Source organism: Myotis davidii, unplaced genomic scaffold (assembly GCF_000327345.1).
Source record: "Myotis davidii unplaced genomic scaffold, ASM32734v1 scaffold332, whole genome shotgun sequence".
Classification (NCBI taxonomy): domain Eukaryota; kingdom Metazoa; phylum Chordata; class Mammalia; order Chiroptera; family Vespertilionidae; genus Myotis; species Myotis davidii.
Genome location: NW_006285779.1, coordinates 6,453,582 through 6,463,703, shown reverse-complemented (window position 1 = coordinate 6,463,703; position 10,122 = coordinate 6,453,582). Strand labels below are relative to the sequence as shown.

At 47.6% G+C, this 10,122-nt stretch overlaps 1 protein-coding gene across 1 annotated transcript in view; it reads left to right on the top strand.

Moving 5' to 3' along the window:
• Window positions 1-10,122, top strand: part of HOGA1 (4-hydroxy-2-oxoglutarate aldolase 1) — a 21,224-nt gene that overhangs the window by 7,738 nt on the left and 3,364 nt on the right. Inside the window, exons 2-6 of the mRNA XM_006756587.2 lie at window positions 2,784-2,912; window positions 3,109-3,236; window positions 3,703-3,837; window positions 4,066-4,162; window positions 5,765-5,898. Of these exons, the coding sequence (XP_006756650.1) occupies window positions 2,784-2,912; window positions 3,109-3,236; window positions 3,703-3,837; window positions 4,066-4,162; window positions 5,765-5,898 (623 nt within the window). The remainder of the gene's footprint in view (window positions 1-2,783; window positions 2,913-3,108; window positions 3,237-3,702; window positions 3,838-4,065; window positions 4,163-5,764; window positions 5,899-10,122) is intronic.

Here is a 10,122-nt window from a genome sequence, read left to right as displayed (position 1 = left end):
AGAGGAGGGGAAAGGGGGAGAGAGAAACATTGGTGATGTTGGCTGCCTCCTGCACACCCTCTACTGGGGATCGAGCCTGCAATCCAGGTATGTGCCCTGACCAGGAATTGAACTGTGACCTCCTGTTTAATGGGTCGATGCTCAACCACTTAGCCATGCCAAGCGGGCCCCTAGGAGTGAGGGTCCTCTTTACCCTCAGAGTGGGTCTCTCTGACCACTGCTGTTGAGGCAGGTCCGCCAGTGAGGAACTGAGGAGCTGTTGAGGAACTGACCACCAAAATGAAGGGGGACTTGGGCGTGAGTGGCTATGGCTGAAGAAGTAGCTGGAGAAAGACCCCACCTCGGCCCCCTTCGAGGAAGGGTGGCAGGCACGGTTGGGGAGGGAGATATTCTTCCATTTGAATAGAGGGAGTAACCAAGACTTCATCTCTAAGTGTTTGCTCTCTAAATCAGAGGGTGCTGGTCCAATCCCGACTGGACTGGAGCCTTCCTCCAGGGTTGGCAGCTCTACAAATGGGGATGGCCACCCAGGAAAGCACGGGGCCTTGTGTAGCAAGAGGCTCTGACCATCGGCTTCCAGCCTGACGCGGAGGAGCGGCTCCTCAGGAGGCAACGCAACAGACGCCCAAAGCTGTATGCCTCCAGATGGTCCCCGTAAGGTTAGCGAGGCAAAAACCTGAAAAGAAGAAGGCCGCTAAGGACCCGGTGAGCTAGCCTGGCAGCTTGCAGAGTGGGCTCTAACGGTGTAGCGAGCAGCAGGGAAAGGTTTGTGGTGTAACGGCCTCCAGATCACGCTGTGTCCCTTGAAGGATGGATGACTCACGGGAACACTCTCTCTTGGTCCCAGTGCCAGGAAACCCTGTGTTTCTCCAGGGCGGCCGCCTGGCTTTGATCTTGAGTTCTACATGCCTGTCAGCTGACCATGTTTCCCTTTTAGCTCTGACAGTTGGGAAGCTCCAAATCAAATTCATCGCTCACAAGTGTGTGACAGGGGTTTGGAAATCAATATCGTTCCTGGCTTTGTTTTCCTTCCTTTCTCCCAAACACTTGCATTTGCTAATAATCTTGTTGTATTTTATGCTGTGTTTCTCAGCTATGGAAGAAAAATGTTTTTGGAATGGAATGGAGTAGAGAGGAGAAAGAAGAGGAAAGAGAAAGTTAAAAAAAAGGGGATGGGGGTGGGGGAAGGAAATGGTTCTGATACATTCCTTTCAGATTTAGCCGAATAGCAGCAGTTCTGCTGGCCTCTTGTGGATGTAAAAGGGTGGACACCTTTAGCTGGAAATGTTAGGAACCATTCCAGTGATTGATAAAACAGGAACACGAAAAAGACAAGAATGAGATGTCACCTTTAACCTAGAAAATTGGCAAAAGATCGTGCTGACAGCCCCGTGTTGGCCTGGACGAGGACTGACAGACTCTTCTTTGTGCTGATGGGCGTGACCTGGATAATCAGAGAGCGTGGCACGTGCAGCTGTGCAATTTGTTAATTACACACCTAAGTCGACTGTAGGGAATCCCTTAGGCATGGGCACGGGAGACTTTCCAGAAAATGTTTGCTTTAGCTATGCTAGCAAAAATAAGGACACGTTCTCAATGTCCGAAGGACCCTAGCCAGTTTGGCTCAGTGGATAGAGTGTCGGCTTGTGGGCTGAAGGGTTGGTCCCAGGTTCTCTCTCTGTCTCTTCTCCACCTTTTCACTCTCTCTAAGAAAAAGTCAATGGAAAATATCCTCAGGTGAGGGTTAACAAAATATTAAAATTAAAATTGAAACTGTCCTCAAAGGGAGAATGGAAAGTAAATTGTGGGGTCTACCCAGGTAGCTCAGTTGGTTAGAGCATCATCCTGATATGCCAAGGGTGTGGGTTCAATTCCTGATCACATACAAGAATCAATCAATGAATGCATAAGTGAAACAACAAATCAATGTCTTTCGCTCAAAATTAATTTTTAAAAAAGTAAATTGTGGTCTAAGCACACAATAGAATATTATATGACTAGAGACCTGGTGCATGGGATTCGGGCACTGGTGGGGAGCATGGCCTGCGGGGATCGGCTGCTGTGGAAGCACCGCTCATCCCAGTCAGCGGAGCGGCTGTGGACCCACCCTCTGAGTCTCTGCTCCTGCTGTGGGAGCACACTGACCACCAGGGGGCAGCTCCTGCATTGAGCGTCTGCCCCTGGTGGTCAGTGCACATCATAGTGACTGGTTGACCATTCTGGTCATTCTGCTGTTTGGTCGCTGGGCTTTTATTATATAGGATAATGAATATGACTGAATCATAGCTACATGTCCTGCTACGGACACAATGTTGGACAAAAAATAGCAAACTGCGGAAGATGCAGATAAGTCTGGTTTTATTCTATAAAGTTTAAAATGTCAAAATCCATATTATATCTTGTTTATTTGTCCAAATATATGCCTGAAGGGTAGAAAGACATGAATGGGAACAATAACACCTGAGTCAGGACAGCAAGAGGAGGAAGAGGAAGGTGACCAGGGGAGGGTTGCCATGGGTACTGAATACACATATGTGGGTTATGTTATTATCTATTCTTTGGGGTACGGCTAAAACAGTTCATTAAAACAAAGAAAAATGGTGTGAACACGGTTATTGCAGCTGTTTAAAACATTCTGGCTGCATCAGAACAAAGATGGGAAGGAAATGTGTGAAAAGCTTGGTTTCCGGGAAGTAGGAACCTGGGCGCGTGTAACAGCAATGTCCCTGCTGTTCATACGAGGATGGGGAGGTGTCTATTGATGTGATGCGGTCTCCCCGCAGGCTTTGTGATCCAGGGCTCCAATGGCGAATTCCCCTTCCTGACCAGCAGTGAGCGCCTGGAGGTGGTGAGCCGCGTGCGCCAGGCCATGCCCAAGGACAAGCTCCTGGTAGCTGGCTCTGGCTGCGAGTGTGAGGCCATAATGCCCTGGGCCCCGGGAGTCCCTGGGGGTGGGTGGCCCGGCTCCTTGGCCCAGGGGCTGGGTTCAGCCTACTTGTTTGTCTCTTCTGCACCCCTTGCTTGCCCCAGGGTCCTAGCCCAGCCCTCTTCCTCCTCCTGCTCTCACCCTGCATGGCCGATAGGAAGACTCCCTCTTTCCTCCTGCAGCTACTCAGGCCACGGTGGAGATGACCGTGAGCATGGCCCAGGTCGGGGCTGACGTCGCCATGGTGTTGACTCCTTGCTACTATCGTGGCCGCATGAGCAGCGCTGCCCTCATTCACCACTACACCAAGGTGGGTGCGAGGGGTGGGCATGGGGGTGAGAGCTGGGACCAAGAGGAAGCTGAATGAGGGGGACACTGCCTGAGAAAAGGAGACCGAGAAGCTGGGAACAGAATGGTGAGCCTACGTCCCATGAACGGCAGCTCTGGGAAGGGGAGAAATGCCGCCATGTGCCAGCTGTGTGACATTGTGTGACTGCCTAACCATGCTGTCTCTGTTCCCTTCCTTCTCAAACAGGAGGAATAAAGGTACTTCTTCACAGTGTTGTGAAGACTAAATTACATCAAAACATAAAGCACTTGGGACGGTGCTTGCACATAGAAAGCACTCACTAATTACTACCCACTGTTACTGCTCTCAAGCAGGGCAAAGTGGCACTGTGACTTCTGGTCCAGGAGGTGGGCCTGTCCCGGGCGCCCTGGCCCGGACCTGTTGGGCTTGGGCAGCTGCCCTCTCCCCTCTCCTCTGCGCCCCTCAGGTCGCTGACCTCTCTCCAATTCCTGTGGTGCTGTACAATGTCCCAGCCAACACGGGGCTAGACCTGCCTGTGGACACGGTGGTCACGCTCTCCCAGCACCCGAATATCATTGGCATCAAGGACAGCGGTGGTGATGTGAGTGGCAGCAGCTCCTGGCTGTGGGCACCATCCACTTCTCTTTTGCTACCACCTTCAGGGCAGTTCTGGGACCAGCTTCAGTTTGGGCCTTTTCTGTCCTGTGGGATCTTCAGAGTGGGGCGGGGGAGGGGAGGCTCTCATTCCCCCACACGGGCCCAGCCCTGCCCCACCCCCCAGGCTAGCCTGCGGCTCTGGGCCCCACTCACACCAGCTTTGCTGTTGCAGGTGACCAGAATCGGGCTGATGATTCACAAGACCAGGAGGCAGGATTTCCAGGTGTTGGCCGGATCGGCCGGCTTCCTGCTGGCCAGCTATGCCGTGGGTAGGCCTCCCGCTGCTCTCACACTGTGAGGGTGACCCAGGCACACCCAGGAAGCTGGGGGTCTGCTGGAAGGACTGGGTCTGCAGAGGGCCTTTGCCAGCTTGCCTGCTCTGTAACCTCAGAAGCTGAGCACACTGCTTGCTTGTCTGGACACTGGGTGCTGTGAGTGACCTTGCTGGACGGAGGAGGGTGGCCGTGCATAAACCCTGGCCTATCGTTGGAATGCTTGCAGTTTGCTCTAATCCCAAGCTCCGTGCTTAGGTGGCAAATTTAGCTCCTTAATCTCACAGAGGCCTTGGGGCCCTCCCCTTGAGTCCGCAGTTGACTTTCCTCTTCCTCTGGTTCCAGGCTAGAATGGTCAGACCTGCAGGGCTGGGCAGGGATCTTCAGCTGCCCGATCAGATTCTGTCCCAGTCCAGGATCCTAGGAATGTCACCATTAGACCAACTGTTCTTGTCTGTCTGGGGTCAAGGTGCTTGGGTTTTGAGCCCGAGGAGGGTGCCGGATGGGGGAAGGGGGCGTTTGCCCCTTCAGCTGACACAGATTTAAGTTACTTTTCCAAAGCTGCTGGGTCCTATTCTCTCTGGTTTATGCAGACTTTGGCTCACTGTCTACGTCCTTGCACATCCCTCTCCATGTCTTTAAAGTACAGGGAAGAAGGGGACTCAGTTCTGCCTTTTTCCTGAGGATGGGGTAGATGGAAAAGGATCTGGAGGCCCGGGTCTGAGCTGGAATCTCAGCTCTGCTGTTCACTCACCGAGTGTCAGCGGGCGAGGTAGTCAGCTTCGCTGGGTTTGAGTTTCTATTCTGTAAAGCGGGGAGGTGTGAGAGTTAGAGAGCACCGGCCCTATGTCTGCCACCGTGCTTGGCACATGACAGGGATTCAATAAGTGGCAGCTGTATAAACTTATTGACAGTTGCCTACTCTCTCTCGTGTCCAAGCCCCTCTGCTTAGGGCCTCTCCTCATTAGCCTTAGCGTCACACTCACAGGCTGGCAGGAGTGGCAGGGCCCCTGCGATGGCCGCCAGCCCGTTTTCCTGCCCCAGTGAGAACCAAGAGGACCAGAGGGTCTATGCCTTGTCCAGGTTTATGCAGCCACTGGGAGGAAATGCCCGGTGTCCTGTGTCCAGAGCACTTCCCACTCCCCCACCCCACCCCACCCCTGTTCCAAGCTGAATTCAGGATGGGAGGTGGGGGCGGGGCGGGGCAGGGTAAGGTTTCAGAAGAGCAAATAGAGCAAAGACTTCCCATTCACCTCACCCCTTCCAGGACTGGCAAGTCAGGCAGCCTGTAGAGGAGTGTAGAGGTGCCAAGAGGCAGGGGGAACTTTACTTTTTTGCGGGGGAGGGGAAAGGAGAGCAGGGAAGGAACTGCCTTGAATTAGCCTCCAAGCTCTGCTCCCTGACCTGCGGGCTCTACTCACCGACTGTGCTGGCAGCTATCTCTGTGCTCTGTGGACTCATGGCGCGTGCCTTTGACATGGCCGACCAGTGGCATAGAAATCCACATCCCTAGCTCCTCACAAAGACGTACTGGACCGGGGTATGGAATTCTCTGTGAGAAGGGGCTCTGGCTGATGTTCTGCATCCTACCCCGGGCAGGAGCTGTGGGGGGCGTGTGTGCCCTGGCCAATGTCCTGGGGGCTCAGGTGTGCCAGCTGGAGCGACTCTGCCTCACAGGGCAATGGGAAGATGCCCAGAAGCTACAGCTCCGCCTCATTGAGCCCAACACTGCGGTGAGCTCCCAGCCAATGGCAGCAAAGGGTTGGTGGGTGGGGAGGTGGTTCTGTGTCCTCCTTCTAGCGGGATCCAGGGCAGGCCCAGGGGTCCCCACTCATTCCCTTCCCTTCCAGAAAGTCCTTTCAGAAAACATCCCAGTGTGGGAACTCTTGTGCCTCCCCAGAAAATCTTGACTTCAGACAAAGCTGAGCCCTAACTTTCGTGTGCATTAGCATTCATTTAGGAATCTAGTTAAAATTATAATCCTTTAGGCTCACAAATAGGCATTGAGGGAAGCATCCTGAGTGATTGTGACAGAAGTTGTCCTGGCACCTGACTTAGATGCACTACCTAGAGCAGTGATGGTGAACCTATGACACATGTGTCAGAGGTGACACACGAACTCATTTTTTTGGTTGATTTTTCTTTGTTAAATGGCATTTTATTATATAAAATAAATATAAAAAATATGTCTTTGTTTTACTATGGTTGCAAATATCAAAAAATTTCTATATGTGACACGGCACCAGAGTTAAGTTAGGGTTTTTCAAAATGCTGACACGCCAAGCTCAAAAGGTTTGCCATCACTGACCTAGAGAAAGGGTCCATGGGCCTCTATAAAGGGCCAGGTCCTAGCAGAATGATCGGGAGTAGTAACGGAGAAGCGGGAGGTATTTAGAATTCTGTCTTCAAATAATCTGTTCTGCAGTCAGACCGCATACCCCAATTCTGTGCTGGGCAAGTCGAGAAGAGCCAAGAGAGAAAGCCTGTCGATGCCAGACCGTGCTGTGCAGAGCCATAGTGGAGCCCAAGGCGAAAAGAAAAATGTGTGTCCCTATAAGTAGATAGGTGGTAGGTAGGTAGGTAGATAGATTTCAGAGAGAGGAGGGGAGAGGGAAAAAGGGATAGAAATATCAATGATGAGAGAGAATCATTGATCGGCTGCCTCCTGCACATCCCCTACTGGGGATTGAGGCCAAAACCCTGGCCCCTAACTGAGAATTGAACTGTGACCTCCTGGTTCATGGGTCCATGCTCAACCACTGAGCCACACCGGCTGGGCTTTATGTTTATTTTAAATTAAACTTATAATACAGGGAACCACCACCCAGTTTTCCCCAGTAGGAACAATATCACAGCCAGGATTTTGATACTGATATAGTCAAGATACAGAATATTTCATCACCACAAAGATCCCTCATGTTCCACTTTTAGAGGCACACATACTGACCTCCTGCCCCTACCCTCTCTGTAACTGATGGCAACCACAGATATGTTTACCAACTTTTAAATTCTGTCAGTTCAAGACTGTTGTATAAATGAAATCTAGTCTATAACCTTTTGAGACTGGCTTTTTCACTCAGAATCATTTTCTGGAGATTCATTAGCTGTTGCACATTTCAATTAGATGGTTCCTTTTTCTTGATGAGGAGTAATTCATGGTAGGGCCACACCACAACTTCTTTAACCATTCACTGTTGAATGACAGCTAGGTGTGTCCAGTTTGGGCTATTCAAAGCTTCTATGAACAGGCATGTACATGTTTTTGTGTGACCATAGGTTTTCATTTTCCTAGGATAAATACACAATTGCTGAGTCATGATGGTTGCATGTTTAATTTTTATTTTAAGAAACTGCCAAACTGTTTTTCAGAGTGGCTGTACCATTTTACATTTATATCGGTATAAGTGTATGAGTGATCCAATTTCTCTGCATCCTCACCAGAATTTGATCTTGTGACTATCTTTTATTTTAGCCATTCCCATAGGTGTGGAGTGATATTTCGTTGTGGTTTTAGCTTGCATGTCTCTACGGCTGACACTATGGAACATCTTTCCATGTATATATTCACCATCTGTATATGCTTGTAGATGAAATGTCAGTTTATGTTGCTTGACCATTTTCTAATTGGATTATTTGGTTTTTGACTTTTGGTTTTGGAAGTTCATTACATCTCCTAGATACTAATCCTTTTTGAAATATGTGGTTTGCAAATATTTTCTCCCAACACTAGTATGTAGCTTGTTTTGTCATTCTCTTTAAATGTCTTTTGAAGAGCAAAAGTTTTTTATTTTGGTAATGTCCAGTTTATCAATATTTTCTTTTATGTTTAGCTTTTGATGTCAAATCTAAGAGAGCTATTTGCCTACCACCAAATTGTGAAGACTTTCTCCTATGTTTCCTAAAATTGTATAATTTTACATTTTATAAGTTTGTGGCCCATTTTGAGTTAATTTTGTGTAGGGCGGGAGACTTAGATCGAGGCTCTTTTTTTGGCTTACAGATATCCACTTGTGGCGGCAGCATTTGTTGAAAAGGTGATTTTCCTCCAGAGTTACTTTTGCACCTTTGTCAGAAATCGGTCGGGTGTATTTGTCTGGGTCTGTTTCTAGATTCTCTATTCTTTCCATTGACCTATCCCTCTGCAATATCACGTAGACTTTATTCTTGTAGTATAGCATAAATCTTAAAATCAGGTAGACTGATTCTTCCCATTTCATTTTCAACAGTTTTAGGTCGAATTCCTTTGCCTTTCCATATAAATTTTAGAATAATCTTGTCTATATCTACAAATACGCTTGCTGGGGTTTTGATAAGAACCTGTATACCAATTTGGGTACAATTGACATTTTTACTATGTTTTCTCCAAAACTTTGAATGTGATATGTCTCTCTATCTGTGTCGACTTCCTTTGATTTATTTCATGAGCACTTTGTAATTTTTGGCGAACAAAACCTATACAAGTTTTGAGAGATTTACACCCAAGTGACTTATATTTTTTGAATGATTATAAATGGTATTGCATTTTTTGTTATTGTTGTTAATCCTCACCTGAGGAACTATTTGCCTACCACCAAATTGTGAAGATTTCCTCCTATTTTTTTTCCCTAAAATTGTATAGTTTTACATTTTTTCATTGCTTTGTAGAGAGAATGGAAGGGAGGGAAAGGGGGAAAAAAGGAGAGAGAGAGAGAAACATCAATGTGAGAGAGCCACATCAATTGATTGCCTCCGACATGAGCCCCGACGAGGGTTAGGGGATCGAACCTGCAATCCAGGTACGTGCCTTTGACCAGGAATCAAACCCCAGAATCTTTGGGTGCGCAGCTAACGCTCAAATCACTGAGCCACACCGGCTAGGGCTGGTATTATATGAATATATATTTTTTTGGTATTATATTTTTAATTTCACTATTCATGTGTTCATTGTTAGCACATAGAAACACAGTTAATATTTGTATCACTATCTTATGACTTTGCTGAACTCACTTATTAGTTCTAGGACTTTTTTTGGTAGATTCCTTGGGATTTCCTACACAAATAATCATATCATCTACAAATAGGGGAAGTTTTATTTCTTCCTTCTGATCTGTATATGTTTTAGTTCCTTTCTTGCCTTATTGCACTGACAAGAACTTCCTGCACAATGTTGAATAAGATTGGTGACTGGACATCCTTGCCTTGTTCCTGATCTTGAGGGAAGATATTCAGCCTTTCACCATTAAGTAGAATGCTAGTTGTAGGTTTCTATAGATGTTCTTTACCAAGGCGAGGCAGCTCCCCCTCTTTTCTAGTTTTCAGAGAATTTTAAAAATCATTAATGGGTGTTGAATTTTGTCAAATGTTTTTCTACATTGATTGAGATGGTCGTGTGATTTTTTTCCCGTTAATATGGATTATATTAATAGTTTTCAAATATAGAGCCAGACTTACATCCCTAGATAGACCCCACATAGTCATGGTGTATAACTCTTTTGATATATTGCTAAATTCCACTTGGTAATATTTTATTAAGGATTTTTCTGCCTATATTTATAGGGGATATTGGCATGTAGGTTTTTTTTTTCTCTCTCTTGCTCTCTTTCTCCTGCCTTTGTCTAACTTGGTATCGGATAAAAATATGGTAGCTTCATAAATCAATTGGAAAGTGTTCTTTCCTCTTCAGTTTTCTGAAAGAGACTCTACATAGAATTAATACACAACCTTTTTTACACAGTTTTTTGAATTCTCCAGTGATAGGCCTGGAGATGCTTTTGCGGGAGTTTAGAATTTTTTTTCAGCTCTGCACCAGGGCTCTGCTGATGCCACCGGGCTGGGGAGGTGGGAGTGCCGCCTATCGCTCCCACGAGGCCTCCACGGACACCATGAGTGTGTCTGGGGGAGATGGCCTCCTAAGCGTGGACAGTGGTAAAACTTGTGACTCCTCACTAGGCCTCTTCTGAGGCCATTCTTTATGGATG